Source organism: Canis lupus, chromosome 30, assembly GCF_011100685.1.
Source record: "Canis lupus familiaris isolate Mischka breed German Shepherd chromosome 30, alternate assembly UU_Cfam_GSD_1.0, whole genome shotgun sequence".
Taxonomy (NCBI): domain Eukaryota; kingdom Metazoa; phylum Chordata; class Mammalia; order Carnivora; family Canidae; genus Canis; species Canis lupus.
In genome coordinates, this window is record NC_049251.1 from 23,471,560 (window position 1) to 23,488,447 (window position 16,888).

General features: G+C 40.4%; 1 protein-coding gene across 1 annotated transcript in view; it reads right to left on the reverse strand.

The window, feature by feature from the left end:
* The window catches only part of ALDH1A2 (aldehyde dehydrogenase 1 family member A2), a 96,023-nt gene extending 79,524 nt beyond the window's left edge, over positions 1 to 16,499 (reverse strand). Inside the window, 1 exon segment of the mRNA NM_001287089.1 lies at positions 16,350 to 16,499. Within this exon segment, the coding sequence (NP_001274018.1) occupies positions 16,350 to 16,466 (117 nt within the window). The 5' untranslated portion in view covers positions 16,467 to 16,499.
* Positions 16,500 to 16,888: the final 389 nt, after the last annotated feature.

Sequence of the window (16,888 nt, forward strand, 5' to 3'; positions counted from 1 at the left end):
CAGGGGTCCCCATTTGAAAAAGCACCCAGCTTATCTCAATGTTTTTGTTTGTATGATTTTGAATTAAAAGGTTGGAGCAATTCATTTAGGAGATTAAGTTGTCTTTACAATGGGCCCAGTTGCCCTATTTGTTCACTGGTATTGCTAGAGAAGTCTTTCTACTACACTCTTTGTTATTCTAGTGCAGGGATTTTTAAAAATTCCTTGAGTCTTTGATTTTTATTGCCAATTAATTTTACCTTAAAGTGATATTTATTTGCTGGTCACAGATAAAAATCACAAACCATGTGCCTCACGGTTTAGAGTTGCCAGTCTAGCAAACGCAAACGCAAGATGCCCAGTAAAATATGCATCTCAGAAAAACAATTAATTGAATTTCAGTATGAATATGTCCCAAACCACTGGCAAATCATGGGGCGTTCTTATATTTAAAAAGTATCCGTTATTTACCTAAAATTCAAATTTAACTAGACGTTGTGTATTTTATCTGGCAACCCTACCAGGTTTTCACGGATGTTGTACACGCTCCAAGAATGCCAAGTGGAAACTAGGAGAAATTCCATTTCATTATTTCATTATCCTACTTAAACTGGCTTCTTGCAGAGTTGAAGTACTTCATTAGTCAGAATAATACTCCCAGTTTATGAAGAGATAAACAGATAACCTTGGGAAACCAAATGAATTTTCACTACAGGAGGAGGCCTACTTCTTTTCTTTTTTTTTTTTTTTTTTTTTTTTTAAGGAGGACTACTCTTAACTACCAAAACCCATTCATTTATTTTAATTTTTCTCATTACGAAAAAGGAAAACACAAAAGGGACAACTGGTATCTTTGGTTGAATTAGAACTTCATGTCATGAACTACTACATTTAAATGTCAGCGTCATCTTTCATTTATGTTACAAAGCAAACATCCTGTGCAAAGAGAGAGGCTGAACATCCCAGTGCATATCCTAAGGTTGAAGAGGCCTTCAAAACAATAAATAAGTGATTTCTCCACAGAAGACTAAACATTTGCTTGTGAGAGTAAGCAAAAAGCAAGCACAATCATTTCCATGATTTCACACAGCACAATCATTTCCATGTATCTGCTGATATAGTTAAAGAGAAGGATTATTGGTTTTTTTCTTTCAATTAAAATTAAAATTATTGCCCTTGACTCAAATCTGAGCAAATACTGTTAAACATAATTATATCTATGTTGTAAATGATTAAATTCTTCCTCCTTGCTTCCTGCCATTACAAATATGCAAAAAAAAAAAAAAAAAAAAAGTCTGTGTGATGCCTTCCTCTACCCGGGAATTGGAATGGAATATTTATAGCAATTCATTCCTAACACCCCTCAGTTCATAAAATGTGATGAACTAAAAAGCCTAATTGTGCATAGCTTATGGAGCCAATTTCATCACCCTAAAGTCACGTCTAATATTTAGGAAGAAAGGGTTTTTTTGCAGACCTCAGATCACCTGAATTTTTCTTCTTTTCTTCCTTTCTTTTTAAAATAGGCACCTTAACAACAAAGGGAAAAGGAAAGGAGACGTCGAATGAAAGGCTCAAATTAACCTTCAAATATCTGAGCAAAAAATCCCTCTTTGCCATTTAAACAAAATATTAGAAAAATCTTGCTAGGACTTGATTTTGAAATAACCTCATGCTAGAGGTTAAGTCTTGCTAAGAAATGCCACCTAAAACTGCCACTTGACCCGGAATTCCTCTACAAGAAAAACTAGCCATAACTACATGTGAGACCTTATATGAGAAACTGCCAGAATGTCAACTTCATTTGCAGTGGCCCCATATGGCCTGATCGCCCTCACTGGCATGATAAATCACTGGCAGGATCCTTACCTTCCTACGTTTGATCTCTGCTCAGCAAGATGTGGTTTTGATGTGAAGAACTCCAGATCTCTTGGGTCAGAGACAAATAGCAGTGGCACTGACCTGCAAAGTGCTAAGTCTCTATTAGACTCAAGTGAAAAGCCCTAGGCTTCTGACAAGCTCCCTCACCGCGGAGTTCACCAGGCCCACCGTGGTTTCCACGAGCTTCGGCTAACAGAAAAGCTGCTGAGATGGGTTGCAGGAAAAATGCCAATAGGCTTTTTCTTTCTACCACTGTTACCCGTACTAAAATCAATTTTCCCTAAAATTTAAAGAAGGAACTCTCTTGCGGGGGGGGGGGGGGGGTCACTGCTCTAATTTCTAGTGCTATAAGTCTTTAAGGAACATAGTTTTTGTTTTTGTTTTTGTTTTTGTTTTTGTTTTAAATTTCTGGTGGATTGTCAGGACACTGCTAAATCACTCACTCACGTAAAGAGAATCCTTAACAGATTTTTGTGGACTGCTCTCTGGTCATTATAAGGACATCATTAGCCAAATATTTCAAACACTGCTTTGAATACAAATTTGGGGTTCCAAAAAGACTGCAAAGAGGTGTACAAACAAGTTCAGTATTTTCCTTCTGATTCTCATAATCCCAGGTTTGGGCTCCGGAAATGGAAGAGTTCTCAAGAGTCAAGGTAGGGGTAAAGAAATCTTACAGTTCTTCTAATCCAGTTCTTTCTATAAGTATGTGGGTTAATAAATAAGCCTCTGGGTCTCTCATGAATAAATAAATAAAATCTTTTAAAAAATAAGCCTCTCATTCTGCTTTATCATTTTATAAGTAACAAAACTGATGTCCAGGGAATTTGAGTAACTAACCTAGTATTATAAAGCATTTTCATATCCCCAGAATCAATTATAGAAGAAAGGACTCCGTAAGTTATCAAAGAATTGGGGCACCTGGGTGGCTCAGTGGTTGAGAGTCTGCCTTTAGCTCAGGTCATGCATGGGGCTCCCCACAGGGAGCCTGCTTCTCCCTCTGCCTATGTCTCTGCCTCTCCCTGTGTGTTTCTCATGAATAAATAGATAAATAATCTAAAAAAAGTTACCAAAGAATCTGTTCATTCATTAATTCCAAGAATATTTATTGTGTGCCTGCATGTACAAAGAACTGCTAAAAAGCATGCGTCAGTGGCAGAGGTAGGACCAGTCTGCTGCCTTGTTCACGACTCTACAGGCAGCCTAAAGATTTTCTATTTCAAAGCTAGGGTAGGTGAGTGGGACTGAAGGGGGGCAGTTTTTCATCCTAAAGCGCGTGTGTGTGCGTGTGCGTGTGTGTTATTCTCAGAAGAGAGCTATTCCTTGCAAAATACTTTAGCCGGAATTCACTTTCTAGTCCTGGGATTTTTTCAATTAGTAACCATGCAAATGAAACCAGACAATTTTCTTTCCTAGTACTCATTCATTTACTCATTTATTCAAACACGAAGATGGGTGGACCACACTCTGTGTCAAGACCACCATGATAACTCGGTTCTATGAGAATTTGAGTCCAGGAAGAAAACCAGTCTAGGCACTAAGCAATAATTGGATCCCTTGTTTTGGTATTATCAGAGATGCAAGTTATTCGACAGTAATAAGAAAAATAAAGATCTGAAACAAACCTAAAAAAATACATTCGAAAGGCTTCTTGCAACAAGTTCAGAAGCCATTTATTATAAAAATAACAACCAAATCATTCCAAGACTTGTAAGACTAAAATTAGTATGAAACTTTAGCTGGCTGAAATGATGAAGAGCCCTCAGAAAGAAGAGTGTGCTATCATTTTAACAGCTGCATTATTTCAATAGCCTTCTCCTTTATACCACTCACAATTAGAGACACTCATAAATAAGCCCCTCATTAGCTCTCTGTAGAACTAAGTTGGTGACTCTGCAAATGTTCATTAAAAGCAAATGTCTGGTTTCTTTTTTTAGCTAAATATAGTTTATGTACCCATATTTGTACATACACATCTACACTATATATTGAGCAATAATCTCTCTCCTTAATTCAGATCATCAAGAGCTCCTAAAATCACCGATTTGTGTGCTTCTTTTCCAAGCCTTCTCTTTTTCTCTGCTGGAATTCCTGTTAATGATACCAGAATGTGGGCAAACCTCATTAGTCTCCCTGCTGTTTACAAGACAGGATTTATGCTCAATGTGCTGAACACAATGACACACATCACTAAATGGCTGAAACTACCACCCAGGCTCTAATCTGAGAAATTTTTCACTCAGTACAAATACCTATCAGCATGGAGAAACATGGAAGAGCAATTACGGCCAACACATGTAGTCTTTTAAGAGTACACCAATAAATACCCATTTGTGAAGGTTAATTTAATGCAACCCAGGCTGTTATCTGGAATAGTATATGTCACCAATTCAATCCATTAAGTAATTACTAAATTCTCAGGAGGGCTCACAGAAGTCAAATGTGGTTATTCCAGGTTCATTGCTTCTGGTCTCCCAAAGGAGCATTCAGGCCAACAGCTGGAAGAGCTGACTACAAAGATTCCCAGGCATAACTAGACATTTTATGAAAACAGGTAAATGAATCTGACCAAGGAATGAGGGTCCTCAAAGGCCCGCCTGACAGAAACACTTAAGGGAGGTGGAAGAGAAGCAGAAGAAAGACAAGGAAGAGAAGAGAAAAAGATGGAAAAGGTGAGAAAGAGTAACTCTGATTGAGAAGTAGAGAAGAAAGAAAAATGTCCTCTCTCGAGAAGTGAAGACAGAAATCTGAAGACTATGAGATCTGGCTTCAAGGAAACAACTTGTTAGCAGATTCCTTAGGTAGGATTTTTGAAATCATTTACAATGAAACATTAATCGTGCATCCCAACTACTACCCTCCTGGCACTGAAGCTCTGTTAAAGGATAGATATTGGATGAATTTCTGGGGCCCACTCTCTATTTCTCTATTCTGCATTCCCACTGAGGCTGCAAGCAACAGATGAATCTAATGCGGTTAAACCTTAGTGAGAAATGATGGCTTATAAAAGTCAGGGCGGAACATACCCCCCCGACTCTTTCTGGCAAGTATCTCTTCCACATAGGTTACAGTCAAGTTACACAAAAAATGATGGCCTATGGAGAGAGGATGCACTAGAAAGAATGTGAAATCTACTTACTCTCAATGGTCTCATAAATACTTATTTCCAGGTAAATCTAAAGAACACATAACAAAGAAAAGCACTTTCTGCATGGAAAAACAAACAAACAAGCAGGTGTTGGTAAGGGCAGTATGAGGCACCCAACCAGTAGGAATCCAAAAACACAGTTCTTTACTGTAGCCCAAAGAATTACACCTACCTGAAAGATGATATCAATCCTTTATTGTGGGGATTTTTTTTCAATGAACTCTCTCATCTTTATATGAAATTGAAATTGTTGCTAATGGTAGCTACTACAGTGCCTCTTATAATTAAGTTTGGGATCTGTAGTCAGAGAGCTGGGCTTGGGATTGTCCTATGCAATACTTGGCAGAGCTTGAGGTTAATATTTCCAATTTTATTGGCTTTGTTGTGGTTCTCGTGCTTGCTCCTGTTGTTATGAGCAGAGAAAGAAGAAGACCAAGTTGGGATGGCCACTTCCTAGCTATTAGGAAGAATGTTTTTAACTTCAATATGCTTGACTTTCTCACTTATAAAGTGAGACTATTAACGTAATATCCGTGTCATAGGACTGCTGGCTGCAATTATTAAATGTAATCATATGCACGTAGCACTTTGGATATTACAGTAATAATATTAAAAAGAACTATGTGTAGCCAGTAATGACAATACAATATAACAAGTATTCATTCAACAAACATTTCCTAAGCATTTCCCTGTAAGGCACTGAGCTAAAAGTTTCAGCAATACCAAGATGAGCAAGAGTTATAATCTAGTACAGGTTAGGAGTAGGGAGTTACGAAGAAAATGTAATCATCATGCAAAAAATCGTACTATTGAGTACTGCAAACAATTAATATTAGGCATTCAGAGAAAATGGGTTTATTCCCCCCCCCAAAAAAAGTGTGGGGCCAACTGTCAGGTGTTACATCTGTAATATGCACAAAAGGGCTAGATTCAATTTTAAGGTTGGAAAATTTCATTCTTCCTCGGTAGCTTCTTTAGAGCTAGAGGTACACAAGCACACATTCAATAATTTACGAAATCCAAACACAAAAGTGAATGTGAATGTGTAATACCGCTTTAAGCTTAAAACACAAGGAGTTAAAACATTAATGAAATACAAAGTAGTGTTATTTTCAAGCTGGGTGCTATGGAATAATTTAAATTCTCTAAACTAACAGGGTGAAGCACAGTATTGAATTAGTCATTCAAGAGAAAAGTCGACAGGAAGTTCTTTTTCACTTTATATTAGTTGTCATCCCTCTAGTTTTTCTCCAGTCATATAAACAAATAGCACATGGTGAGGAATTTACCTATTTACCTGGTAATGCTCCTTCAATAAATGAGTGAGGGGTGTGTGTGTGTGTGAAAGAGAGAGAGAGAGAGAGCGAGAACAGTAGCTAACATGAGCATGTATTCTGTTCTAGGGAATACAAACAAGAAAGGTGGGGAAAAAAGTTTTGACATGAAAAACTTATAATGATCATATTATCTTAAAGTTTTATACAATGAGTCCTTAGAGGTAGGTTTATAGAATGTACTACTGTTCTTAGTTTAAAACATATTTGTACTAAAATCATCCATGGAAGTAGGACTAGTTTCTAATATTTTCCTGTTACAGAGAAGACTAGGTTTCTCTGTAGGAAACTACAGACTAGGAATACCACACATTCTGAACCTCCTAATCTCAAAAATTGCCTGGAATGCAATTTGAAAAATTCTTTACATATTAGTATCATTTTATTTTCCCATATGTTACATCACTTGTCTTTAACATCTACCTGTGTTGTTATACACGTACAAATACCAATTACAGATGCCCTAAGACACAATGAGAAAGATACATTTTTTAAGACACAATGAGAAAGATACATTTTTTAGTAATAAAAAACTTTCAGGGGCGCATGGATGGCTCAGATGGTTAAGCATCTGCCTTCGGCTCAGGTCATGATCTCAGGGTCCTGAGATCGAATTCCACATCAGGCTCCCTGCTCAGCAGGGAGTCTGCTTCTCCCTCTGCCTCTCCCCCTGCTTGTGCTCTGTCTCTCTCTCTCCCAAATGAATAAAATCTTAAAAAAAAAGATTCAGAAGACTATATAAAAGAATATCTTGAAAAACTCAGAATAAGGATAGATTTCTTTAGAAAGACACCAAAAGCACTAAACATAAAGAAAAGAAATATTCCTCTCTTTTTGCATTTAAAACCATATGGCATTACCCTTGAAGGAAGAAGAAGAAAAAGTACAAAGGGGTAGAAAATTTTCATGTGGTACATAACTGTCAAAAAATTATAATCCCAAGTACATAAAAATTGCTACAAGTCAGTTAAAATACACACATATGCAAGCAGAAATGAGCAAATGATATACTAAACAACTCATAAAGAAGAACAGCCAAATGGCCAATGAAGATATGGAAAGATACTAAACCTCACAAGAAATCGATGCAATGCAAATTAAATCAACAATGAAATATCATTTCACATAGACTGGCAAAATGTAAGAAGTATGAGAACTCCAAGTATGGGTGAGGAAATAGAGTAGCAGGTACTTTGATATACTGCTGGTGGCAGGGGGAAACCAGTTTAACAGTGTTGGAAGTTTGGCAATCCCTAATTAAGATCTAGATCCACATACTCCATGAGCCAGCAATATCACTTCTCAGTATACATCCTAGAAAAGTTTCTCATCCAGGCACATAAGGAGATATGCTTAGAATATTTAATGCAGCTTTACTGTAATAGCAAAATGCTGGAAGTATCTTAAAAGTCACTAGTAGAATGAACAAATCAAGTTTAAAAAGTGAAAAAAAGTCACTAGTGGAATGAATTAAAAAATGTAATATATTCAAAGAATCGGATCTGACGATGAACGAATGAATAAATGAATGATGATGAATGAATTGCAAATACATCCAGTAACATGGAGGAATCTTGAAAATATTATGCTATGCAAACAAAGCAAACTGTAGCATGGTACCCTTTATATAAAAAAATAGAATTAGCATGCAAAATAAGAGTATATATTATTTATGAATACAAATAGATGTACAGATACATAACCCAAGGTAGAGATAAATGTCTCTGAGGAAAGAACGGAGAAGAAGAGAGGAATGGAAGAAGTTCATAGGTGGAGTTTCAATGCATTTCTTTAAAAAAAAAATAGAAGCAAGGATTGTTGTTAAGCACTAACACGTCTGGGTACAGGTACAGGACATGCCAGGACATGCTAGTTATATTATTGTCTATAATCTTCTATAGGATTGAAACATTTCATTTCCTGTCAAGTAGGTCTAACAACACAGTGTGCAGTTGGTTGGCCGAGCCTGAAGCATCTCTTTACCTTCTGATGCTCATGGTGCTTTCAGTGCATTCATCTCAAGCATCTGCATCTTTTATTATGCACCATAGTTGTGCGCATGTCCTTACCCCGCATCCAAGTGGAAATTCTCCCCAGCCTCTTGAGGGCAGGGCCCACATCTGTGTAACTTTTCATGCCACAGAGTGATGAACAATGCTTTGTACACAACTGGCCCAAATAAATGTCAAATGAATGAACAAATTAATAACTTCAGGTGAGCCAAAGTGTGGCTTTGGCTATAGTTAAAAATAAAAATGACCTCAAGAGATTACAGTTAGATATCCTTTCCTATGAAAATCAAGGTATATTGGTATGGTGAGTATCAGACTCTAAAACATACATGATAAACCAAAATTCACTGGCTTGGGTTTGCTTGGGAATTTAACCAGTTATATTGATTCCTGATCTCCTCCCCAAAATCTCTTCTATGCAAAAGTCCAATTTTCACATGTAGGGAAGTATGACTTCAGTTATTCTCTATAGATTTCTACAGACATTTCATAATTTTGTCTTCTCAGGTAAGGCCTTCCTATGTCCTCTTTTCCTTCCGACCATAAACACTCCATCATTACACACCTATCAGTCAGCTCACAGAATGGGTGCATGTATTGGTTGTGGGGACTAGGGAAAGAACTAGGTTATTTTTGCCTATTTCTTGGTTTACTTAACCCACAATATTTTGTAAGATCCACTTATCTATTGGAAGAACCACCATTTTTGACTAAGTTTAATCTTTGAGAAATCTCTAGAAGTGACCTGGGGCAAAACAAACAAACAAACAAACAAAAAACTCTTGAGAGTCACTGGACTTGAAGTCAGAAGATGTAGACTAGAGGAATGAAAAAAATGTACAATAAAATGTATAAAAATATAATCTTTAACTATTTTGAAATTATTTTGAAATTTCCCTCCTATATTTTATAATCAAGACTCAAAAGTGTATGAGTACCTGTGATACCCTAAATTCTTCGCCAATAAGAGACAGGTGTGTCCAGTTTTAGCTGGACAGTAAGTTTTATATTTCCAGAGATCTAGGGCTAAAGCAATAGCTTCTCTGGCTCTCCAAAGGTCAGCCTGTGATGGGGGAAAGGAAGCAGAGCAGCTAACTACTTTCGGAGGTAACAGAGCTGAACTGAAGTAAGGAGAAAGCTTCCTTCTATAATAAAAATTTGAATGTTCACTCACAGACATTCTAATTTTTAACCACATTCTATAGAGGTCAATAAACCCCCGTGTTTAGCCCCAGGGAAATTTTGTTGAGAGCCCAGCAAAAGTCTAGGTGGTGAAAGCACCCAATTACTCCAACTGGAATTTTCAAAGGTTGGAAGTATTTCCAAATCATGTGACACAACAGAGACGTGCTGTAAATAAACTCATTAAGACCTAAGATTTTGAAGGGAAACAATTTAAACATAACTTCATCATAAAGGCCAACAAATGAGCAATGAGAAATGCCAGAGGTTAGAAATTCTCAAATGTGGATAATCTCATGTCTGAAAGATAAAATGGAATGGAGCTCAAAGATGTATGAAAAGGCAATTAACAATTATCCAAAGTGGGGGGCCTGAGAGGCTCAAGCGGTTAAGCATCTGCCTCTTGATTTTGGCTCAAGTCATGATCTCAGGGTCATGAGATTGAGCCCTGCGTCTGGCTCCACGCTCAGCATGAAGTCTGCTTGAGATTCTCTCCTTCCTTCTGCCTCTCACCCCTGTTCTCTCTCACGCTCTCAAAATAAACAAATAAAATCTTTGGAAAAATTGTGCCAAGTGACATTGTGGCAATGGTCTTTATATGCATCCGATTTGGTGTCTGAGGGGAAATGACTGGCTTTGAAATGGTCTGTCACAGTGAATAAAGAAACTAGTGAAATGCTAGAAGGGCTTTCAAAAGAGTCACTGCGCGGTGGTTTTACTTTCTGGAAGGTGAAGTGCCATAAAATTGGGCAGTCAGGATCAGTCAAAGTCTCTCTAGTTTTAAATCATATGAACTGAGATACCTTCCCACTTCTACTTCTGAGAATGTCCTCAAATGCTGCCGTACCTCCCAGATTTATGTGCCAAAAACAAGGGAACATCTTTGCCCAAACAACTTAAAATGCCAGAAATGGCTGTTTGCCATCTGTCACTTAGGACCAGCCACTTGGGTATACTGAGGCATATTAATACCTAATAAGATATCTGATTTGATTATTAAAATACTGGCTGGGAAACTGTTTGATTTAGTGACTTTTTAATAAAGAGAAGACCCTTGGTAGGGAAACCTCCAAGATATCTCATTTGATGAAAATCCAGTGTAAAACTGTAAGGGATCCATAGCTACCCATAATATTAAACTCCTATGACTAATTAAAACAGTAAACAGTGGCCTGTTTTATAAAACTTTATTGACCATACAGTTTTGATCTTTCTTAAAATGGGCCTCAGTTAATCCATAGCTCCAAATGAAAAAATGAAATGGAATTAGCCCTTGGCTGATTGCCATCCTATGTACTTTCACATAGTTGTTCATTTAGTCCTGACAACAACCCCACAAGGTAGCTACTATTACCTGGCATTTGGCAGATGTAGAAACTGGCACTCAGTGAAGAAACTCCCAACAGGAGACAACATCCACACCTCGTTTACCGTGCACCTCCAGAGCCTGGAGGCATGCATAGGTGGCCCTGGGTGCTGAATCCACGTTAACTGCCCACATAGCTAATAAGTACATGTCTAAGGTTTGAGTAAAGTCCTAGTTTAACTCCGAGCCTTTCTTTTTCTGAATCAAGGGCTTATAAACTTTTTCTAAAATGTAGGCCATATGATCTCTGTTGTGACTACCTGACTCTACCATTGCAGTGCAAAAGTAGCTCCAGCTAACACGTAGCTGGATAAACTTTTATTTACAAAATCAGGCAGACAGTCTGGAGTTTGCTAACCACTGCAAGATGTCACTAAGATAAGTGAAAAAGACAAAAATATACATCAGTATTTGTTTCATTGTCCAGCTGAGCAAGATTTGAGACAGAACTACCAATGTTGGTACTCTGAGATGTTTTTTGATGTGGTCATGGTTTGATCACTGTGCTTGGGTAATGCATCAGAGAACTTACTACGCATGCCTGGCTTCTCCTAAGCCTTGCTACAAGGAAATAAGACCTTATAGAATAGGCTCCTCAGAGAATCTTCTACCCTCTAATACAAAAATTATCAAAAAACTCTGTCATTCCTCATTTTATAGAATTGTCTCAGCAAATGATGATTCCATACGGTAGCATACACCTGTACAGTAGAAGGCATCAGGGTAGGACCCCAGGAGAGTTATCTAATTCAAGCCATACAATTAAGATGGCTAGCTTCTCTAGCTTAAATGGAGATGACATAAACTTCAAAAAAACTGTACAATTATGAAAAAGTATTCTTTTGAAAATCTGATGTTTCTATAAACATGGAAGTGTGTGAGTCACAATTTACCATCAAGAGATCCTTGGTTAGAGGTTTGGAAAGAACTAGACCCACCCCATCTTTTAAGAAATAATCCCTAGGACAGGCAAGAATCTTGCCCTAGACCCAACAACAACAACAAAACTCAAAGGCACATCAAAAATTAGTAATTTAAAGTCAGAGAACGAAAAAGCCACAGATGCAGCTGCTTCTTAAAAGGAGTGGGCCAGTACCTGGTCTCTCCATGTTTGCAATAGAAGCAACAGAAAGAATAAAGATTTAAACTCTTTCTCACAAAAAAACAACCAAAACAAAACAAAAATCCCAAAACAAAAACAAGCAACTATGTGACTGCTAGAAAAAAACAAAGTGTACGGTGAGGCAAGTTCCCGCAGTTTATTTTTTCTTGTAAGATTTTATTTATTTATTTATGTATTTATTTATTTATGTATTTATTTATTTATTTATTTATTTAAAGAGACAGAGAGAAGTAGAGACATAGCAGAGGAAGAAGCAGGCTCCCTGTGGAAAGCCCGACTCAGGACTAGATCTCAGGACCTCGGGATCACAACCTGAGCCAAAGGCATAGATAGGCTCAACCACTGAGCCACCCAGGGGCCCTTCTGGCAGTTTTTTAAAAGTCAAGGCCAAGGTCTTCCTTATCAATTATTTCTACTTCTTTCTATTCTCTCTCCTTCAAAAGGTTTTGCAAGGATCAAATAAGACACAATGAAAGTGCTAAGTAAACCATTAGGCCCTATAAACTATGTAAGTGGCATTATACATTTTATTATCACTATTGTTACTACATCGATCGAGTCAACTCCTGCCATGCTGACAATTAATTTTTGGCACCCAGTCTTTCTGATAAGACCCTAAGCTCCTGGAAGGCAAATGCCCAACTAGCATAATGGAAAGCACTGTTGTTCAGAACACGAACGACACTCAACGACCACCCAAACATCCTTTGGACTGAATTGAAATGGACTCTAGAAAAGAGCAGATGATCAATAAGAAGTTTTTAAATAAATAAATAAATAAATAAATAAATAAATAAATAAATAAACAGTAGTTACCCAACACACATAAGCGCTGATTCTCAGCTGTCTTTTACTTTTTCTCTTCTAGTTCAGTAGGTCAGTACTCTGTAAATGTTCCCTCCCTCCCCCTGTTCTAGCTCCCCACAGCATCAGATGCTGCAATAAAACACACCCTTTACATTACTATTAGTTATAGGCATAAACTGTCCCTGAGAAAATGCTCAACACAGAGACAGCACAATGTGTGTGTGTGTGTGTGTGTGTGTGTGTGTGTGTGTGTACGTGGAAGGGGGATGTGGCAGCAGGGAGGAACTAGTGGTGCCAGAAGAGATGATAGAGACAATAGAGAAGGTAGGGCCGGGATAAAGACGGGAAGATTCCAAAGACCTTCGGGGAATCTGGAAGAAATCTCCCCTGCAGTTCGGGGCAGTCAGTGAAGGGCTAGCTTCTATTTGACAGTGTGTGAGCTCCTATAATATATTCAGTCATACGAAGTTTTAAGCCAGCCTGAAGAAAGAGAAACAATTCAGAAAAGCTTTAATTCATAAAAACACAGCTAAAAGCAATCAGATTCCTGTGACAGTTGATAAGCAGGCTTCTCAGGATACAAGCAAGGGAGTACACACTCTCTCAGGCTCCAAGCGGTCCCCTTGCTACTTCTTGTTGATGGAGTCAGCACTCTTTCTTGACTAACGCAGTCTTAAAATATAATAATTTTAAAAACCCAACAACCACCCCCATATTCCTTAATAAGGAATCATTTTTAATTCTTGGGATCTAGCTCACCGCACTAAGGAAATAAAATTAGACATATACCAAAAGCGGTACTGCCATTGATCCTTAGTCTAAGATGGGTATTAGAACTTCACAGAGGCAGGTTTATATTAAAAACTAAATTTAACTCCATGAAAGTCAACATAGGAGCACAGCCTTAGCCCCTTCAGCATCCACGGGGACTGAGCTGTAATGCTGGAGCATTTTCACTGGACCTTTGACACACAAAGCTGTAACTTTTATTTCTGATGATCTCCTCCACGCCCCCTTTTATTTAAAAAAATGCAAAATACTTTTAGAAGAATGATGAAAAATACAGGAAATGCAAGATCACAAAGGCAAAGTTTTCTAAATGCATGCTACTTGAAATCCTCATACTCTGACCATTTACCCATAGGTAGTAACTTCATGTTGGTCCCCAGAACACATTTAAAAATCCTGTCGTACCAGCCTTCCCTAAAGATGTATTCGTTTAAGAAGACAAAAGGGATGAAGGATCCGTCTTGTTTGCCTTATACCACTTTGTGACACAAACACCGTATTTGTTTATGTTATTCCTCCAGCCTTCCAGCACAGTCATTTCTAAGCCATTACTCTTAAAAATTCCTGATGAGTGTGGTACTACTGTTCGAAAGGACGAGCTGTCCATTCTCCCTTTTTCATTCTCCTGTTTAAAATTACTAATATCCCTCACTGCGGATCAGAAGTGAACTTTCAGAAACCTTTCCACTAATCTTTTTCTTGTAAGTAAAAGATCATTACCCATTACCCTCAGCTACCAAAAGAGCAGCTTCTGCTCTTCGTGTTAAAAGAGCTGCTCGCCCATGACGCTTGTCTCAGAAAATTTAGAAGTCTCGCTAAAAAGCTGAGGAGGAAAGCTGCTGGGAACGTTCACAGATACCTGATTTAACAAGGTTCTGTGCAAAGAGCCTGCCTTTAGATTAGCATTACTCAATGTTTATGAGGGTTGTTTGTCAAGCCAAAAATCAGGTGCCTCCTCCCCACAAATTAAAGAGTCAAGTTACAATCCATTATTTCATTTCTGATTGTTTTTCTTTGTAATAAGTGGGAAAGTGGATCCTGGATAAAAGTCTCTCCCGAGCTAAAAGACTCCACATTAAAGGCTTCAATTAGCTATAAATCAGTTGTCTTTCCTACTGGGGGAGAACAAGAGAAAAAGAGAGCGGGGGTAGTTGGAGGAAAAAAGAGAACTGGAAGAGCCTCCAAATTAAATTCCGGGATACCTACTGCATACCTAAAACTCCTTTCCGGGGCTGTGAAGAAAATCCAAACAAAAGTCAAGACTAAAATCAAACCCTCCCAAACGTGAGAGTTTGGTCCTGTCTCCCGGGTAGATCTTGGATCTTAAGAGCTTTCAAGAGAAGCTGAAGAGGTTAGGGACCCTCATAAAACAAAACGTTTACGCTGTGTACTTTCCCTGCTTGTGTCCCAACCCAGCGATGGGTCCCGCATTGGCACTATTGTTATGCAAACAGTGTCTAAATGGCTGTAACCATTAACGACCTCCCATTAAAATGGCCTTCAAAACTTTGTCACACCATCTTAAAAAAAAAAAAAAAAAAAAAAAGCTAACAGGTACATCAGAGCCATCATAAATTGGGCATTCAGAACAAGAACCATCTTGACTGGTGTCCTAAACCAATGCAAGTCAAATTTGGATATTCGGATCTTTAAAAAAAAAAAAAACTTTCTCTTTTAACCATCAAGCCGGGAACCAAACAATTTCCTTAACGGATCTAGTTTACCTTGTAATCAGCAGGACGGAAAACAACTTTAACCCTATTGTGTGCGCACAGCGCGTGTTTTAGTTAACCGGGAGAAATCTGAGGTAGGAATCAACTGAAAGGATAGAAAATCAAGAGAACTGTTAAGATGAACTCCCAGCAACATGCCTTTCAGTCCCATCCATCTCCCTCCTCTCCCCCCTCCATCATCATCATGCTATAACGTTATCATCACCCTCGTGTGTCTTAATATATTTTTCTCTACGTGAAATTCGTAGGAAGTCAATTCAATTTACACGAAGGCAGCGAATGGCATAGTCTTTTTTTTTTTTTTTTTTTTTTTTTAATGTGGTGCAAAAGCAACAACAACAGCAACGACAAATCCTGCTTGGCAAACCCAAGACGTCAGAGTTCGTTCTAAGAAATGCTTTTTTTTTTTTTTTTTTTTTTTTTTCCTGCAGTCCGAAGGCGAGCCCCGTTCGTTTTGCACGAATTGAGAGGGTTTCCGAAGCTTCCAGGAGAGCTGCCGCCAGCGCGCGAACGAAACGCGGACCCCGGAGCGGCGGGGCGCCCGCGGCCAGGTCTCCGCGCGCGGCGCAGGGTCGCTCCCTCCGAGGCCCGAGCCCGCAGGCGGAGGGGAAGAGCGGCCGCGCCGCGCGGCCCACCTGGCGGCCACCCCGGCTCCCACCTGCAGCGGAGGGTGCAAGAGTCCGACGCCGCGCGCACCCCGAGGGCCCGCTCGGAAGGCGGCGGCGGACGCGGCCTCCTAAGGAGCCGTTGACGGCGACCCCCGGGGCCTCGGGATGCTCCAGCCCCGAGGACGGGGCGTCCCTCCGCCGCGCACGGATGACAGCCTGGAGCCGGCCACGCGCGCGCACCCGCACACACGCACACACACACACACACACACCCTCCGCCCCACCGGCCCCGACCCCGTCACGCCGCCCTCGCCCCCTAACGGACCCTGGACAGGGAGGAAGGTTCTAGAAAGCGCCGGCGGACGGCAGGTCCTCGCGGCCGCTTACCTTGGTGTACTTGATTTCGAGGTTGGGCGTGGGGGACGGCAAGAGGTGCAGGGAGGCCATGAGGGCGGCGGGGTCGGCCTTCACCTCGCCGGGCATCTCGATCTTGCTGGAAGTCATGCTGGCGGGCCCGCGGCGTGGGCGGTGCGGGCGGTGCGCGCGGTCCGCGGGCCGGGGGCGCGCTCGCCTGTATATAGGCAGGTGTCAAGCTGGGGCTTTTCTTATTGGACGTGAGGGCCGAGGCGCGGGGGGCTGGTCCATCCTACCTAGGACGCCCCGGGCGCAGCCCCGATTTACATAAAGCCCGCCGCCCGCGCTGCGCGGCCGGTTCTCGCGGCGCCCACGGTCAAGGGTGCCCGGCGGCCCCCCCCGTCCCCGCCCCCGGCCCGCCCCCGCCCGGCCGCGGGGACAGCCCCCCGCCCCCGCCCCGACGGCCACAGTCGGAACCCGCGGCGCTCCGAGAGCTGCACCCGCCTCGCTCGGCCCGGGCCCGGCGGCGGGGGGGAGGGGGGGGCGCGGGGGCCGCGGGGCGCACCTCGGCC